The sequence below is a fragment of the Lissotriton vulgaris genome, chromosome 9, assembly GCF_964263255.1.
Source record: "Lissotriton vulgaris chromosome 9, aLisVul1.2, whole genome shotgun sequence".
Taxonomy (NCBI): domain Eukaryota; kingdom Metazoa; phylum Chordata; class Amphibia; order Caudata; family Salamandridae; genus Lissotriton; species Lissotriton vulgaris.
In genome coordinates this window covers 855,500,962-855,520,666 of record NC_141697.1, presented here as the reverse complement: position 1 = coordinate 855,520,666, position 19,705 = coordinate 855,500,962, and the positions used below count along the sequence as shown (strand labels likewise).

Genomic DNA, 19,705 nt, shown 5'->3' with positions numbered 1-19,705 from the left:
CAGGATCCTGACGATTTCCCTTCTTGTCTTGAATATTTGAACAATAATTGAGTCCGTCCAGGTCTTCAGGAAGATAGTGCAATCATTTGCGTTAACCAACTGGGTTAGTAGTGGGCCCCAGAGCAGGACATTTGACTTAAACAAGTCAACTGGCCCACCGTCAGGGCCCGGAGCCTTACCCCCTGGCAACGAGTGAGAGCCAAAACCATTTTGTCCAGCGTTACATGAAGGTTGCCATAATATATAGAGTGAGATCCCAGGGATAGTTGCTCATCGGCAACTGGGCCATTATATAATGCAGAAAAGTGGCTTATCCAGTCTTTTTCTGGGATCGGGATCTCGATGGAAGGGCCTCCACCCCCACACATGGGTGGGCCCTTAAAATCTTCCAAAAGGCCACAGCGTCCTTCTTTTGGGCAGCAGCATAAAGCGACTCCCAGGCTTCCTCCATCAGTGACCTCTTTCTTTCAGCAATTGTCCTCTTATACAATGCTCTAGCCCTCCTTATCCCCTCACGCGATCTAGGTTGTCTGTGGAGCTCTACCTCTTTTAAACCAGCCAGGGGTTTTCGGCCCATTACGGATTTTGAACACTCAGTAACTTCCTAACCTCTTTAGTTATCTCAAGGAAGGAGTGCACTATGTCATCTGTAGTGGAAAGCTCATTCAAACAGATGTCAAAGGCAGTTTTACAGGATAGAATGAGCTCTTAAGTCGATGCATCTGGGTCTACTTTGGACCAGCGAAGAGCATACCCATTCATTTTTTTCAGCTCTAAGGTGCCCATCACCCGGTTTGCTTGGTTCTTCCCCACAGTGCTTTGGGCAGATAAATGTAACTTAAGATAGAGCGGATAGTGGTAGCTCAGTGCAATGCTCCCTATCATAAAGGACAGCAAGCTCAGGGCAATGGTATGTGAAACCAGCATAAAGTCAATGGTGGAAACAAGGCTTCTGCCATTAAAGGTCGGGGACATAATCACAGGGGTGGGAACAAGTTCATTCACAAATCCCAGGTCGTATCGGGACATTAATTAATTGAAAAGGTCCCCAACCTTTGTATTTGAAAAATGACAGTTGAGAACCCCCTCTTCAATATGAGTACCACATAATTTCGAGTTAGCTGATTTACACAATGCACAGTTAAACTCCCCCAACAGGATAATCACAGTGTCCATAAAGCTTGAATTGCAAATAGCATCCAGGGCCTAACCAATCCTTAAAAGCTCTGTCCCCAGCTCTCCCTCAGGAACATTGTTACAAAAATTTACCATGAGCACGCTCTTTGAATGCTTTATATACAATTGAATAATCTGGTAGTAGTAATCCACAGCGCAAAAAACAATCTTATCCACCACTAGCATGTTAGAAATATACGCACATAACCCTCCCTTAGGCCTTCCTCCCAAACCCTTCATCGCCGGGGTATTGTAAGTCATGTGGCCAGTAATATGTACTGGCTCTAGCTCCCATGGTTCTTGTAGGCACAAGATATCAGTGCTGTCTATTTACTCACACCATAGGGGATTTGAAATCTTATCACGCAGCCCTGTGATGTTCCAGGAGATGATACTAGTTTCTATTGTTACTATGTTGGGAGTGTGGCTCACTGGGAGAGTAGATAGGAGGTTACTTGCACTGTAAAAGGACCCTTCTGTGGTGCGTAGAGCACTAACTTTATTACTCCAATCATCTGTGTGGAAATTACTGCTAGTAGACTCTGTACAGTGACATGCAGTAGTAATGGGAAGTAAATTGGTGCCAGTACTAGGGCTCGCTGTCCTACTACGCTGAGCTTCAGGACAGGCCACAGGCTTGCCAAGCCCCCCTCTCCTATTTTAACAAACTGTCTGGGAATTGCCAGTCAGTCTACCTCGTCCAAATTATAGAGTGGTGCATAAAAGTTAATAACGGGAATTGCGTAACTGGGAGGTGGTGGACCTTAGCAGAAGCCCTCTAAACAGCGTTGGAAAGGTCTTGCAGGATGGTAAAAGAAGCCCAGCAGAACAATACTGACCCCCTGGCTTCTGAGTGAACAAGAGCAGGGGATGCAAAAAAAAAAACACACAATCTCCCTCGAGGGACTCATCAGAGTATTCCACCCACCATATCCTACAGCCATTCTAGATTCTCGTAAAAGCTCAGTTGACTAACCTGTTTTCCTGCTTAGATAATGTAAAGATTTATCCCCTAGGGTAGATCAGTGTTCAGAGTCCCCTTGTTGGAGCACAGGGACATTCACCAGAACTATTATAAGTGGTGCAGCTTCGGGCGGAAGATGAAGAACCTTTGGGCCCATAGCTCCCCCCTGCTACCCTCTGTGATCCCAAGTTCATGCAAGACAGCGGTCCCAAAGTCAACTTATGTGATGGCTGTTGGTTGGAATTGGATGTTAAATTGGCAGGGCTTGGTTTACCCTGTTGCCGATTAGGCTGGGTAGGGACCGAATGACCTGCCAGGGATTGGGGAGAAACAACTTCAGAAATGGTGCAGACTAGGTTAGGTTGCGAGCTGGTACTAGTAGGGGCCCCTGGGGGTAAGGAGGTCTGATTTAGTGCTTTGGTCTCGGAAAGTTTACACACAAAGGCCTCCAAGACATTGAGTGGGACCCTAGGGACGTATTGACTAGGGCCTTGTGTCGCATGGTATGGAGGTTGATAAGACTTTCCAGGTTCACTAATCTGTCCTCAATTGTAGTGAGGGTGCTTTTAAAGGGGTCACAATACCCTTAAATATTTCCTCCAACTTTTTCCAGAACTCTCTCATACATGAACCTGTAGGGACGACAGTAACCATCTCTACAGAGGGTGTGAGCTCAGGAAGCAACATGTGTAGCCCAGTATTTATCACGGGTTCCACGGTGATGGATTGATTGTTATTATTTAGCCTGGTATTGGCCATTGTCTTCCTTTTCTTCCGTTTCAACCGAGATGGTTAGGTGTTTTTGTCTTTTTGGGCCCTTGTAACGATTTTTTGCCGCCCCCCCCTCCACAGTTAATGCCTAGAATTCATGTGAAGGGATTACCAATGACGGGGTTGCAGATAAGGAAGATGTCGTGGGGGAACTTGTGACAGATAAGTGAACATGCAAAGGAGGATGTAGTCCTGCTACCATAGGTTCAATAGACAACCTTCGTTCTGTTAGTGCTTTTTCGTGCTTTAGAGCTGACTCTGCCCAGTTCAAACAGGCATCCAAGGTGCCCACCACCCCCTTCCCTGTGAGTGACTTTCTTTTGGTATTAATATAGGACCCCTAATTGTATACAAGTGTAAAAAGACATATCTGCTGTTGCTCGCAACTTTTAAGTCCCGACCTCACAATTAATACACTTAAAACAAAAAGATAAATGGGGCACGTCAGTGTCTCACCGATAGGGTATGCTGGGTAATAGATGTCAGTGGGGTGGCCCTGCCCGGCCCCTGATGGGCACAGATGGGCCCGTCCTTGGTCCAGTCTTCAGCCGGGCGCTGCCCGCGCGTGTCCAGCAGTGCGGGGTTTGCCGTGTCGCTTTGTAGGCACCTCCTGGTGCTACGGCAGTGATGATGGCAGCAGGGGAGTATAGTCCACCACTCTCCCGCTCCCGTGGAAATCACCCGGCTCTCTGCAGACTTGGCCCCCACCTCAAGGCACAACAAACAACAGGTAGGCTTCATATTCATTTTCAATTTGTTTCAGGCCATCAGGTATTACCGCAAAAGACGGGACACCATGTGTTTTAGTATAGATGGCAGTGAAGACTGTACCCCAAGTGGTGCAGTCTTCCGGATGTGGTATGAACCCCATTGGTAAACAGATTGTTAGAATTCTGTGTTTCTCATAAGGGCTAGTATTAGGAAATACTGCTTCAATTTGAGTCATTTTCTGAGCTATCTTAGAATGGAATTTGTTCACTTTTTGTGGGCATTTTACCCATGACTGCGTGTAAAGTCTGTGGAATCATTTTTTGCGTATTCCCCTGGTAAGGGGTTTGATTTGGAATGGTTAATGGTGGTTGGACTGTGAAAGTCTGCATGACATATTGGACCAATTGTCTGTAAATTTTTATTAACTCTTTGAGTTGAGTGAGTAATTCCTGGTTTGACATCTCTTTGATGTCAGGATGAGGTGTGTAGCCGGCTAAAATTGGTCATGTTGCTCCTGGTCTACCTAGTGGACTGAGCCTGGTAATGTGATTGTAATGTTTTAGGGTGCCTTTAAACCAGAGATTGTGGTGCTGGTATGTGAGTGGAATTTCAACATCCTCGAAGGTAATATGTTCCTCAGGTGGTTCCTCTTCTTTGTAGAACACTTTTGTTACTGGATTTGATTCTGGGAATAATATTCATGAATAGAATACCTCTGTCTGAAAAGATTCATGTGCCTCTATCACGAAAACTGCTCTACCACCTCTTGGTGTTAGGTCATGTTTTATAAGTTTTAGAGTGATGGCTCTCCTTCAATTTGGAGGGATGATTATAACATCCTCATCGGTTTCATTAAAACCGGTAGAATTTACAGTGAGATGTAATGATTCATCGACTGGAGTAGCCTCAGAATTATCCCTGGAATTAGACATTGTTTTTGAAAAATGTAGAACAAGTTTCAAGGAAACAATACTTTAGAACACTGTATCCTTCAACGTTGAACAAACCAAACAGCCAATACATAGGATTTCCGTCCTACTCAGATATGGCGGATATTAACCCTACCCACTCCAGACGTCTTATGGAGTATTATGAGTAGGGGTCTCTGAGTAAATCACAACTGAGTTACTTCAGTATCTAGCGTTAAATTAGTGCCTTACCAAACCGTTGGGCACCATGTAGTATAGTTCCTATTTCCGTTATAGGCTCTGCACATTGGAATAGTATACACTATCGTTTTGGCATAGGACTGATGTCAGTATTCCTCTATTGAGTACATTAAACTTAATTACTTTGTGTGCTAGCTAACTCAGAGGTCACTAGAAACATCTTGAATAAACACGAAGGGTGTAGTTTCTGACAACCGCATAAACATGACATGACAACTTTGTTTCCCTCGGAATCGGAAAATGTCTCAGAATCTTGGAAACAATAGATAACAGTTTCACTCACTCAAATGTGCATGCTTAGTTTCATCAGAGTTACACAGAAATAGATAGATGGGTGTTTCATTAAAAGGATTTATTGAACAGTCGTGTTTCTCATGCAAGAGATATGAGCTGTTACAATCGCAAGACAGTATGCGAGATATAATACGTACAGCATAAGCTGTCAGAAGAAATAATACTGCTATAGCATTGTCATTTAGCTATGACATATATTCATATAAACATACAAAAAGTGGATACTCATCTGATGCTTCTAAATAGTTCTACCCCAGTGTACCTAACCTAAGTGTAGTACAAGGTAAGAAGTAGGTGCTGTTTTCTATAGTATGGTAAGCTATAGTTTTGTTAATATGCCAAGAGTCCCTCTAGGTTCTAGTCTACTCTATACCTTAGAATGAGCGAAGTGGGAATCTCTTTCCGGGTCTCAAACTCTTACACCTCGCGAAGGGAGTCATAACACTGGAAGCTGGGTTCTCTGAAAACAGGGATGACAGCATCTGGTCAGTGCACCAGGCTGGGACACAAATTCTCCTGGAGTTGTAGTTTCTTCAGAACTTGCCGAGGCGAGCCAAGCAGAATCAAGCCGTGGTTTGCCTTGGTAACGGAAGGTATATTTATACCTGGTAGGTGGCTAGGAATGTTAGCATTGACGTAAAGTCGGGCCGAGGAAGACGTCATGAATTAGCCCCTAGGGTATGCTAGTTCGTGCATATTAGATGGTTTCTTGGAAAAATTATTAAACCTGGGCTAGGGAAACTCCCAATGGCTTAAGGGTTTTCTTAGAACTCATTGTGACGTTGGGATGGACGGATGTAGGTGACCATGCCTGTATTTGGATAGCATGGCTCATGCCTAAAAAAACCTATGTACAGACTTCTAAATCGAAACACAACATGTTCATTGCCAAACATGTTGTCAAAATGATTCAGCAGAATGTTATTGACCTGGCAGTTACTCTACACACTAGAAATGAAGATCACACTGATTTGCAAGTCCATAGATCATAATGAGGTCATAACTATTAGCCAATTTTGAGGATCTGATCCTGTTTTTCTGTTCACATAAACAGGTGAAGAGACCAGGAGAACAAGAGACATTGAAAATGTTTTTTTCAATAATTCTTGTCTATTAAAATAATGATATATGAGAAACTGTGAAAATTGACCTCAAAGCACTGGCTATGCATTTCTGTTGGGAATTTAATTAAGAGAGCAATTTGGCCAACCTTGTTTGAAGTTATATGTACCACATAGAGTGCAGCTCCACAAACTGTCAATCATGTTGGAAAACATGTTCATGCTGTACTGCAATACATTTACAGCAGTTGTAAAGGTTATTTCCCTTTGAATTCAAAATAAAGAATGGGACTCAAGGGGCTATACTATCTACATAAAAACACAAACCTGAGCACACTGAATTTTTCATTGCCAAAAACTAACTTGGGGACAGGAATATGAACCATTTCTTTAGTTGACTGGATACTGATTACCTATTTGGAAGGTGCATTTTGTGAGAGTCCCTTCAAATATTTGTTATAGGTTATTTGTATTTATACTTGTATAGCGCCTATCACCCAAGGTCTCTAAGTGCTAAGATGTTAACATAGTTCAAAATACATATGCACTGCAGTATCTAGCAAAGAAAGATAAACTCAAGAACCAAGAGAGGCGAACGGAGGCCATAGACAGAGCTAGCCATAGGCCTCTCTAAATAGTACAGATTTCAGGCACTTCCTAAAAGGTAGGAGCCTAGTTTCTTTGCAGAGAGTCACTGGTAATTTATTCCAGAGTTTAGGAGGCACTACGGAGAAGGTTCGGCCACCCAGTCTAGCTCCCGTAAAACGAGGACAGACTAAAAGACTAGAGTCTGATGAACTGAGCAAACGGCTGGGTGCATAAGCCTTCAGGCGGTCTCTGATATATTCTGGGGCCAAGCCATACTGTGATTTTATGTGTAATACATAAAACCTTAAATTCAAAACGCTGTTTCATTGGGAGCCAATGCAGCTCCTTTAATACTGGGGTAGCATGGGCACTTCTAGGCAGCATATAGATTAGCCTTGCAGCATCATTCATAACAACCTGCAGTTTTTTGATGAGTACGTCAGGAAGTCCAAGATAGACTGCATTCCCATAATCTAAGCAGGAAAGAATAATTGCAGTCACCACAGTCTGTCTAGTTGAAACAGACAACATATGTACCATCTTCCAAAGTTGCCGCATTAACCCAACATAGCTCCCAACTACTGCTGAAACTTTCTGCTTTAGTGAGAGGTCAGTGTCCAGTGTGATGCCCAAACTCTTAACGGCAGATGCTGGTGCGGGCACTGTGCCTAGCTCTAAAGGCCAGCAGCAACTACACCAAGGTGAAACCGCTGCGGACAGAACCAGGACCTCCGTCTTATCTGGGTTGAACTTCAAAGAATTGAAGGTCATCCAGTTGGTAATAAACCGGAGGATGTTCTGGACATTAGACTGGGAGGGAGCATTGTTGTCAATGCGGACGATCAATTGCGTATCGTCTGCATAGTTAAAAACATGACAGTCCAGTTTGGATAGTGCATAAATCAGTGGCTGCAGATAAATGTTAAATAGGAGGGGGGACAAAGCTGAGCCTTGAGGTACACCCCACCCTAACCTACCAGCTTTAGAAGTATACTCTCCCATCTGAACTCTCTGAAAGCGGTCATCCAAGAAAGAGGAGATCCATCGAAGGGCATTACCCAAAACTCCCAGCCAGCCGACACGGGAAACCAATTTACCATGGTCCACCGTGTCGAACGCGGCTGAGAGGTCTAAGAGGATGAGAGCAGATGGAACCTTCTTATCTGCTGCGCAACGAGATCATCTAGCACTGAAAGCATCACTAATTCTGTGCTATTATGTGCTCAGAAGCCAGCTTGTCTGGGGTGGAGGAGATTGTTGTCTCCTATATAAGAAGAAAGAGCTCAGAGCACATGTTGCTCCAAGATCTTAGCCATGAAGGGGAGCTGGGAGATCGGTCGATAATTCTTGGGATTTTTTACATCTGTTCCCACCTTCTTAAGGAGGGGGATCACTGAAGCTTCCTTCAATTTAAGTGCGACCTTCCCACTAGCTAAGGATTTGTTCAGTATGGATAGTATATCCCCTTCCAGAAAGGGCATGATGGGATGAAACACTTTCGGGGGACAAGGGTCATCCGGCGAGCCAGACTTAATTTTCGGTGCAATACGAAGCAGATCGTGAGACTCAAGAGGGGGGAAGTCCAGCAAAGAATTGTTTGATGGCACCAGTAGTTCCTCCTCTAGCGGTGGAACGGATGTGACGCAGGAACTGTTAATGTTTGAAACAATGTCCTTGACTTTGGTCAGGAAAAATTATTGCATCTTCTCGTAATCAGCTTGGTCAAAGTCTGGACTGGGTATTTTAGGAAACCTAACTCTCTGAGGACTTTAAAGGATTCCTTTTGGATGTCCGCTGCCTCCTTTATCTTAGTATCATAGTAACTACACTTGGTTACAGCCACAGAAGTTTTATAAAGTACCAATTTATCATTGTATATAGATTTTGAGGCAGAGTCCAAAAGATGCCTCCAAAGACGCTCCGATTTACGGAGAGCTTGTTTTCCATTCTCAAGGAGGGAGAATACCAAGGGGCTCCCTTGCTATTTCCTGACAACCTAATCCTTGCTAGCGGTACAGCATGGTCAATCGCGACCGGCACATTAAATGTCATTTCTTTATACAATAAGTCCACATTAGTGGGCTGGGCCGTTAAATGTGTCGCATCTGCCCGGCCTCTGCTAAGTCTGGCTTCAACAAATGCTTCCTTAAATTTAGTTTCATCAAGTTTTACCCATTTACAACTCATTTTCCATCGGGCCGATCTGTGTTGCAACCGTTTGTCAAAAGACAATGTACCGTTAATTAAAAAATGATCAGACCAGCTACAAGGGCTATTAATAAGATGGATGGAATTTAGCGAGTTTGAGGTCCAGATCAAATCCAAAATATGGCCTTTAACATGAGTAGGATGGTTTACTATCTGATGAAGCTCCATCGTTGTCATAAGGTCATCAAGATTCCTGGCTGGCAGGTCTCTTGATTTTTGGTCCCAGCGATAGTTAAAATCACCAAGGACCAGCATTTGCTGATACCTGGAGCAAATATTAAACATCATTTCATAAAACTGGTCATGAAAATTGGGAGTCGGCTGTGGAGGACGATAAACAATGATCACAACTAAACAGGCAGAAGCAAATCCTAGCCTAATCCCCAGAACTTCTGCACCATTGAGGCTTTCCTCAATGATTATCTCTGTGCTGTAAGTGTCACGGAGGAGAGCTACTCCTCCCCCTCTTTTGTTCTCCAGGCGATTATATGTCAAGGCTCTAAATTGGGGGGGAGGGAAGCTACAATGTCAGGTCCTGACCTCTCATTAATCCAGGTTTCTGTGAGAGCCAGAAAATCAAGTTTCTCATCCTGTAGGAGTGAGAACCCCTCTAGAGAATGTTTCGCAAGTGATTGTGTGTTTAGTAAAGCGAAATGGAGATTAGATCTAGTCTCGACACAGGTCTTCCCGACCTTGCTATCTTGACTAGATATCCGCAAGCAGCTCAATGGGAGGCTGAAGCCATTCCTCAGCAAATTCTCCCGATACAAAAGTTCCGTCACTGAGTCCTTTAGAGAAGGGGAGGGTGAGGAAGGGTATAATTGACATAATTCCTCCCGATTGTAGGAGAACATTTTGCCAGGGATTCTGGCCACTCCGCGCAGTGGGGCACGGACGGGCACAGACGGGCTTACCTTTGGCGCACCTTCGGTGCGCCATCGGTGCACCCCCTGAGCCTCCAGGAAAGCATAAAAATAAATAGTAGTGGGAAGTGGGAGGAGCCGCGTCCCTCCACACAATCGGCACGGCAGCCGCAGAGGACCGGGGAGCGGGGACAAACTGTGCAAGTAAGCGGTAAGCGTTTATGGAACACGTTTTAAAAAACCCCAGTTGATATCCCCACAGCGTTCTATATCTAAAAGTGAGCAGAAATACTCTAAAAGAACTAACATCAGGATAAAAAGCTCTACCAGTTCTTGATCAAAATTAATTGCCAGCACTCAGTGCACAAGTAAGCTATGTCTGAGCCACTCGCTCCTGGGTGCATGCCCCTAAATAGCAGAAGTGGGAGGAGCCGCGTCCCTCCACAGAATCAGCACAGCAGCCGTGGTGGACCGGGGAGCGGGGACAAACTGTGCAAGTAGGCGGTAAGCGTTTATGGAACAATTTTTAAAATATCAAATAGGTATGCAATGTATTAATTGAGTGTGACCCACTTGCAAAAGGGGATAGGTCCTCTTTAAACCTCTTCCCCTTAGTGACTGTTGAAAATAATTTTTAAATTAACAGTAGGCTATGAATGAGAACTCCACCTCTTACTGAGACGTCTTACAAAAATACTTAGTTTTTCATGCTAAGCAGTTTCATTTAGGGAGAAAAGGATGCATTCTTTTTAAAAGGTTGTATTTATTTAACTACAATCAAAGACATAGCAGCATGTTTACCCTTTCATGTGACTTCCCCGTGATATGCTCTATTAGTATCAGTTGCATATTTTGGAGATTGTTCGAATTGCAATCATTGTGATCTGGGATTTTGTGAACTGACCAATTGGTACATAGTTTGGGTTACTAATTTCCACACTTGTCACAAAAACACTCCAATTGAAACTAGCTTTTACAAACAATGTAATAATGCATGAGAGACCCTTGGATCCATACTAGGTCAGCACATCGGTTCCTGCTGACTGACTGACTGATACTTTTATAGAGCACTCAAGTGCTGCGGCCTCTTGGCACTAAGATAGGTTCATACTAATCCTAGATACTTGTTTATTTAAAATGCCTTAGGAAACAGCCGGGTCTTATCCTGTTTCCTGAAGATAGTCCTTTTGGGTTGCAATCTCAGCTGTGATTGAAGGGAGTTTCACAGCATAGCGGCTTGATCGGAAAAGTTCTTACCACCCTTTCTGGCCTTTTTTATTCTGGACACCCGTACCAGTCCTGTATTGGCGGATCTCAGGCTTCGCGGGGGGTTGTACCACGAGAATAACTTTTGGAGTCAATGGCACCACCTTCATATAGCACCTTGTGCACCAGACAGAGTGCTTTAAATTTCACTCTTTGCAGGATGGTGAGCCAGTGAGCTGTCTGATGCTGGTAGACATGGGATGGTATTTGGGGAGAGCAAGCAGCACCACGGCAGCTGCGTTCTGAAGGGATTGTAATTTAGCAATTTGGCCTGTGTCTATACCTAGGTATAGCGCATTCCCATAATCTATTCTGGAAAGTACAAGGGCTCCAATTACCTTTCTCCCTAGAGTAAATGGGATGAATGGCAAGATTTTGCGCAGAACTTCCAAAGTGAATAAACAGGCAGAGGTAACTTGATTGATTTGCTTGCCGAGCTTTATTTCATAGTCAAATGTAAAGCCTTGGTTCTTTGCCTTGGTCACTGGAGTTGGACAGCTCCCAGCCTCCACAGGCCACCAGAGTTGATTCCAAACTGAGGGGCCCTTCCCAAACTCAATAATCTCGATCTTATCAGTATTGAGTTTAAGGAAGTTCGCGTTCATCCATGTCATGACTGCAGTAAGACAGCTACGGAACTGGGATGCTATAATGTCCACCCTCTGCAAGACTGACACCACTATCTGGGAGTCGTCCGCATATGACACCAGATTAAAACCATACTGTTTGATTAATCTGGCAAGAGGGGTGACATAGATGTTAAAAAAATGTTGGTGACATCACCAACCCCAGTGGAACTCCACAAGAAAGGCAAAGGTTTGCAGACTTCAGTCCCTCCCAATGGATCAGTTGTTCCCAAGATGCCAAAAAAGATGTCAGGAGTGCCAGAGCTGTCCCTCTAATACCTACTGCCTTCAGCTGCTGCACAAACACCGCGTGGTTCACGGTGCTGAAAGTGGCGATAGGTCGAGCAGGATGAGGACCGCTCTGCCACCCTCATCCACCACCTTACGGATTACATCTGTTGCTATTATCAGGGCTGACTCGGTGGAGTGTCTTGCTCTAAAGCACGGCCGGACTGGGAACAGAAACTGACCCTGGCAAACTGCTCAGCTGGCCCCCACTGGGGTGAGGGGGAGTGCAGCTGAGCAGTTTGAGAATGCCGTTTTTTGCTGATTCTCTTACAGGGGGCCAATATTGCAGACCCCGGTAACAGAAATGACCCCCCAAGGGCCCAAAACTGCCCCCCATCCTAGCGGACTTCCGGGGAAACGCCCAGTGTCCGCTATCGCCAGTCCGGCCCTGCTCTAAAGCCATGTTGGGAGAAGTCGAGAAGTAGGCTGTCATGCAGGCAGTTCATAAGTTCTATATTAATAGCCTTTTCAAGAATTTTGGATGGCGAAAGGAGGCAAGATATCAGGCGATGCTCCTTTACCTCAACGGGATCCAGGGTGGGTTTCTTGATATTAGGCCTGATACAAGCCTTTTTCCATAACTGTGCGTAAACACCAGTGCCAATTACCCCGTTCAAAAGAGGGGTAACATGTAAGCTTATTTGTTCAGATACCAGGTGCAGAATTGATGGAGGACAAGGGTCCAGAGGCAAGCTAATTATACAATTACCCATAATACAGTTCTCCTGTTAAACACAGTTTTTAAAGAGTACAGAAATCCTGAACTGAAGGGATATAATCATGAATATTGATCCATGCAGACAAACCCATGCAACGTAAAATGATTTTCATGTATGTTGTAAACACAATTTTGCACAAAGGTCAAACCTTTCATCTTTCTGAGTTCCTTCACCAGAAAACATGCCTCCTCTTGAATCCGCTCTTCAATGCTTTTCTTTCCCATTCCAAAGTTTCTCAAAGTCATGATAGAAAACCGACGCAGACTCTTCCATTGTTCACCGTTAGAAAATATAATGCCTGAAGAGCAAAGAAAAATGTGTGACATGAGCTTCTAGAATGACGACTGAATCTAGGTTAGAATGAACTGGTTTTGCAAAGAAATTATTTTAACATTAAAATCACAGAATTCCACTAATCGTGTACCACACATCAAATTTTTACTGCAGGGAGTTTCATTCTCTTCCCTATTCAGCCATCCTCATAGTGCCCTCCTTACTTTCCCTATGTTCCTTACACCAACATTTTTTTCTCATTACATTTTGTTTTTTAAATGGTAGATGAACACATATCATAATACTTACAATCAATAGCCATCATGTCATAAATATGAAAGGTAAATTACACCTAAACGTTGTAATTCAAATCAGTGCCCATTATTAGCTGCACCATTATGGGAACCGTTTAACAATACTGTCCCTTCTACAGAAAAACATTGTTTTTTTTAACAAAGCAGAGTGATTTTCAGAACGTCTACATTCTTAACTACATATTTAAGTAATTTTCTCATCTTTTTTCAATATACAAGACAATAATATATCCCAATATTTACCTTAATGTTTTCAATAAACACTTACCTATTGGAATAAAATAAACCACTTTTTTGAGCTAAATGTTCACAAATAAAAATGCAGTATAAAATTCCGTTAGTGCGGTCTCTGCGGGATACCTTGTAGCCGTCCGAGATGGCTAAGGCGATGTCAGGTGCTGAGGAGTCCTTCCACCAGGTCTCGGCTAGGAAGGCAACGTCTGGGGCGGTGGTGTTGAGCAGGTCACAGCGCTCGATGGCGTGCTTGCGTGTGGAGCGGTGTTGAGGAGTAAGCAGTGGAGGTGGTTGGGTCCGGTCCTTGGGGGTTTGGTGGTTCTGTCGCAGTTGACGGTGCAGCTGTGGCAGGAGGAGGGTCCGTGGGTGCGTTTCGGGGCAGCCTGAAAGCAGCGTTGGTCTCGGCCGGTGTTGAGAGCATGGAGGAATTTGGCATAGTATCGGAGTCTGTCATAGTGGTGGGTGCGAGGGTCAGGGGTTCTCGCGCTGGGCACGGTCCAGGCACGGATGGGCGCAGACGGGCTTGCCTTTGGCATGCCTTCGGCGTGCCATCGGCGTGTCCTCTGCGCGTCCAGGTGGCGGTCGTCATTTGAGGTGAGAGGGAGGGAGGAGCAGCTGGGGGGCCGGACCGGGGCGGCGAGGTGGTGTGGCCGCAGGAGTCAGCAGCGGGGAGAAACAAAAACACAGGAAACAGAAGTCAAAAGGGGGGAGGGGGGAAGGTGGACTGGCGAGACTGGAGGAGCTGAGTGGCGGCAGGGGAGGTGACCTGGCTCGAAGGTGGGTCAGGAGTCACCAGGATAGGAGGAGGAATAGCCATCATCCACAATTCCACCATTCAGGTCCACACCCTCATTGAAGACTCTCTCAACACCGCCGAACACCTTCACTTCCGGATCCACACCAACCTCAACACCACCCTCAGAGGAACACTCATCTACAGACCTCCGGAACCCCGGGCCCTCTTCAGCGACTCCGTCTCCGACCTCGCCAGCACCCACGCACTCACCTCCACGGACTACATCCTCTTCAGGGACCTAAACTTCCACCTCGAGAACAACAATGACGCCAACTCCACTGCCCTGATCGCCAAACTCGCCAACCTCGGCCTACAACAACTTGTCACCGAACCCACCCACGCCGCCAGCCACATGCTAGACCCCGTCTTCTCCACAAGCACCCACGTCGCATTCACCCACACCACCGAACTCCACTGGACTGACCACCGATGCATACACTTCACCTTCAAGAAACCAACCATGCACCAACACACCCAACAACTACCGCGACGCTGCTGGAGCAAAGTCACTGAGGAACAACTGACCTCCACCCTCACCCAAAATCCACCCACCGACCCCACCGAGACAGACGCCGCCACCCGAAACTTTAGACAGTGGATCGACGACTGCGCCAACATCCTAGCCCCGATCAAAAGAACCTCCACCAACCATCCCAGCAAGAAAGCCACCTGGTTCAACGAAGAACTCCAGATCTCCAAACGGACATGCCGGAAGCTGGAGAAGAAATGGCTCCACGACCGCTCACCAGACAGCTACGCAGCCCACAAGGACGCCGTCCGCAGACATCACCACCTCATCAGAACAGCCAAAAGATCATCCTTCAAAATATGACTGGAGAACAACGCACACAACAGCACAGAACTTTTCAACATAGTGAAGGAACTCCCCAACCCCAGCGCCAACACCAACGACATCCCGCCCTCACAGGACCTTTGCGACTCACTGGACTCCTTTTCCCATTGCAAGATCGCCGACAACCACGACAACTTCAACTCCTCATCCACCCCGTCCGCAACAGACCACGCCTCGAACACCACCCGCACAAACAAACTGATCTCCTGGACCCACGTCAACGACGAAGAGACACCCAAGGTCATGAATTCCATCCACTCAGGATCTCCAGCAGACCCCTGCCCCATCACGTTTTCAACAAAGCCGACGCAACCATCGCACCCCAGCTGTAAAAGATCATCAACATCTCCTTCAACACTGCGACTTTCCCGGAAAGCTGGAAACACGTCAAAATCAACGCCCTCCTCATGAAACCCAAGGCGGACCCAAAAGACCTCTAGAACTTCTGGCCCATCTCTCTCCTCCCCTTTCCAGCGAAGGTCATCGAGAAAATTGCCAATATACAGCTCACCCGCCACCTCAAGGTCAACAGCATGCTAGACCCATCCCAGTCCGGATTCAGACGCAACCACAGCAGCGAGACTGCCCTTATCGCCGCCACAGACGACATCCGGCGCCAGCTAGACAACGGCAAAACCTCAGCCCTCATCCTCCTGGACCTGTCAGCTGCATTCGACACGGTCTGCCACCGCACCTTAAGGACACGCCTCCAGGAAGCCGGAATCCAGGATAAAGCCCTGAACTGGACCTCGTCCTTCCTCTCCGGCAGAACCCAGAGAGTCCGTCTCCTGCACTTCCGATCCGAAGCCACCAACATCATCTGTGGCGTACCCCAAGGCTCCTCCCTCAGCCCGAACTTGTTCAATGTCTACATGGCCCCCCTCACACAAGTGGCCCATCAGCACAGCCTGAACATCATCTCCTATGCCGACGACACCCAGCTCATCCTCTCCCTCAACAAGGACCCTCACACCACCAAAACCAACCTCCACGTCGCCGAGTGGATGAGAAGCAGCCGTCTGAACCTGAACTCGGACAAGATGGAGGTCCTCATCCTAGGTCCCACCTAAGCATGGTTGAAATTTGCGAATTCGCGTTCCGCGAATTCGCGGATTTCCCTGTGAAATCGCAAAAAAATCAGTAAGTGCTCCCCCATTGGGTAAATGTATAGTGCTTTTACTACACTGCAACTGCGTAAAGGGCCAGAAGATGTGTCTCCAGTGGCCATGTGTGCCTGTAACACATGGTCACTGGAGGCACATCTTCTGGCCCTTTACGCAGCTACAGTGTAGTAAAAGCACTATGGGGCAGATTTACAAGCCGCTTGCGCCTCTTTTGCGCCACAGTTGCGTCACTTTTGTGATGCAGCGGCAGCACAAAAGATGCGCCATGGTGCTGGGTATTAACAACGTGACGCATCTGAGAGATGCATCACGTTGTAAAGCCCTGCGCCATCAGGAGGCGTTCCGGCGCAGGGGAGGGCATTCCTGCGCAGGAACGCCTTATAAAAGTGGCTGAGTGAAATCTACAAGATTTCACTCAGTCACTTTTAGGCCAATGCTGCGTCAAAACCCTGCGCCTGCTTGAAGCAGGCACAAGGCTTGACGCAGCATTGGGGAGATAGGTCCCCCCAGAGCATTGCTGGAGCTGCGTCGCGCTTGCATTGTAAATGCGGCGCACCATGGGTGACGGAGCTGCGGCGCACAATAACTGGTACATCCCTGGGGATGCGGCAGTTATTGTAAATCTGCCCCTATACATTTAGCCAACGAGGGAGCACTTACTGATTAGACAGTAGAAAGTACTCCAGTTGAGTAGAGGTATTGCACAAAAAGGTGGCATCTTCGTGGACGAACACGCAGGGCGGGATTCATTCTGCCCCCTGTTAGACTAATTTTTTGTGCCCTTCTGCCCTCTGTTAGACTCATTTTTCCCTTGTTTTTCTGCCCTTCTGCCCTCTGTTAGACTCATTTTTCCCTTGTTTTTCTGCCCTTCTGCCCTCTGTTAGACTCGTTTTTGTGCCCTTCTGCCCTCTATTATTCCCTTGTTTTTGTGCCCTTCTGCCCTCTGTTAGACTCGTTTTTTGTGTCCTTCTGCCCTCTTTTAGACTTGTTTTTCCCTTGTTTTTCTGCCCTTCTGTCCTCTGTTAAACTGGTTTTTTGTGCCCTTCTGCCCTCTGTTAGACTCGTTTTTCCCTTGTTTTTCTGCCCTTCTGCCCTTTGTTAGACTGCTTTTTGTGCCTTTCTGCCCTCTGCATCACCACATCATCACTCAGCGCTACCCCAATATCACTCAGCACCACCACATTATCACTCAGCACCACCACATTATCACTCAGCACCACCACAGAATCACTCAGCACCACCACAGCATCCCTCAGCACCACCACAGCACCACTCAGCACCACCACAGCACCACTCAGTGCCACCACAGCATCACTCCGCACCACCACAGCATCACTCAGCACCACCACATTATCACTCTGCCCCACCACAGCACCACTCAGCAGCACCACAGCATCACTCAGCACCACCACAGCATCACTCAGCACCACAACAGCACCACTCAGCACCACCACAGCACCACTAAGCACCACCACAGCACCACTCAGCGTCACCACAGCATCACTCAGCTCTACCACAGCATCACTCAGCACCACCATATTATCACTCAGCACCATCACATCACCACTCAGCACCACCACAGCATCACTCAGCACCACCACAGCATCACTCAGCACCACTACAGCACCAATCAGCACCACCACAGCACCACTCAGCGCCACCACAGCATCACTCAGCACCACCACATTATTACTCAGCACCACCACAGCACCACTCAGCACCACCACAGCATCACTCAGCACCACCACAGCATCACTCAGCACCACAACAGCACCACTCAGCACCACCACAGCACCACTCAGCGCTACCCCAGCATCACTCAGCACCACCACATTATCACTCAGCGCCACCACATTATCACTCAGCACCACCACAGCACCACTCAGCACCACTGCAGCATCACTCAGCACCATCCCAGTATCACTCAGCATCACCACAGCACCACTCAGCATTACCACAGCACCACTCAGCACCACCACAGCACCACTCAGCGCCACCCCAGCATCAATCTGCGCAACCAGTCAACAACAACTGGTTTAAATATGTTCTCTCAATGTTTCAGGCTTTATTACAAATGTCACAAAAAGATGTTAATATTTCACTTCTGTTCTTGGATTTTTGTCACAATAAAATACACTGAACATAATCTTCACAAAAGTTATTTACAAAAGTTTAAGCTATTGCCATTATAAATTAAAATCACTTTTATTTAAGTATTAATTATTTTAAAAAATGATCCATTGTAATTTGTAATATCAATACATCTAAGTCACGTAAATACAAAACATGTTGCATTACAAATGCTTGTTTTTATATCTGTCAGTGCTTCCTGTTGAGGTTTAATTTTCGTGACAGACGCCTCATTGCCTACTTGTAACTATTCTCTGACCCTGCTTCAAGGGTCAGAGCAGGGTCAGAGAATAGTTGCAAGTAGCAACAAGGCGCCAGGAAGCACTTACAGGCTTACAGCAGCAGGTGCCCAAGTTGAAGTTAATTTCTTTGTAACCCTTTTGTAAAAGGTTACAAAAAATTAGCTTCAACTTTTTCTCCTGCTGCTGTAACCCTGTAAGTGCTTGGCTGAAAATTCGTCCCCGCTGATTCGCGGATTTTACCGCGATTTTGCGAGATTCGCGGATCGCGAAATTGCAGAAAAACCGCAAATTCTGAGAGCGGAACGAATTTTCAGCCCATGCTTAGTCGCACCCCCTCCGCTTGGGATGGCTCCTGGTGGCCTACCGCACAGGGAGCAGCGTCGACTCCTACGGACCACGCACGCAACCTGGGATTCATAGTCGACTCCTCCCTCTCCATGTCGAAGCAGGTCAATGCCATCTCCTCCTCCTGCTTCAACACCCTCCGCATGCTCCACAGGATCTACAAGTGGAACCCAACCGAAACAAGAAGAACAGTGAACCAGGCCCTCGTCAGCATCAGGCTGGACTACGGCAACACACTCTATGCATGACTGCAACGCATCCAGAACGCCTCAGCCCGGCTGATCCTCAACGTCCCTCGACGCAGACACATCACCCCCCACCTGAGAGACCTACACTGGCTCCCCATCAACAAAAGGATCACCTTTAAGCTCCTAACCCATGCACACAGAGCACTCCACAACACCGGACCAACCTACCTAAACAACAGACTCAACTTCTACACCCTGGCCCGCCAGCTCCGCTCAGCCAGCCTCGCCCTCGCCACCGTCCTTCGCATCCAACGAACAACCTACGGCGGCAGATCCTTCTCCTTCCTCGCCGCCAAGACCTGGAACACCCTCCCCACCCATCTGCGGCAGACCCATGACCTGCTCACCTTCAGGAAGCTCCTCAATACCTGGCTCTTCGAGCAGTAGCGGCACCCCTCCCCTCAGCGCCTTGAGACCACCACAGGTAAGTAGTGTGCCTTAC

The 19,705-nt window shown here is 46.8% G+C and overlaps 1 protein-coding gene across 2 annotated transcripts in view; it reads right to left on the bottom strand.

Moving 5' to 3' along the window:
• Window positions 1-19,705, bottom strand: part of LOC147692364 (cytochrome P450 2G1-like) — a 905,835-nt gene that overhangs the window by 647,829 nt on the left and 238,301 nt on the right. For both annotated transcript variants that reach the window (XM_086938588.1, XM_086938587.1), the window contains one exon: window positions 12,853-13,002. In XM_086938588.1, coding sequence (XP_086794714.1) covers window positions 12,853-12,949 — 97 coding nt within the window. In that variant the 5' untranslated portion in view covers window positions 12,950-13,002. Of the gene's footprint in view, window positions 1-12,852; window positions 13,003-19,705 lie in introns of those variants that run through there.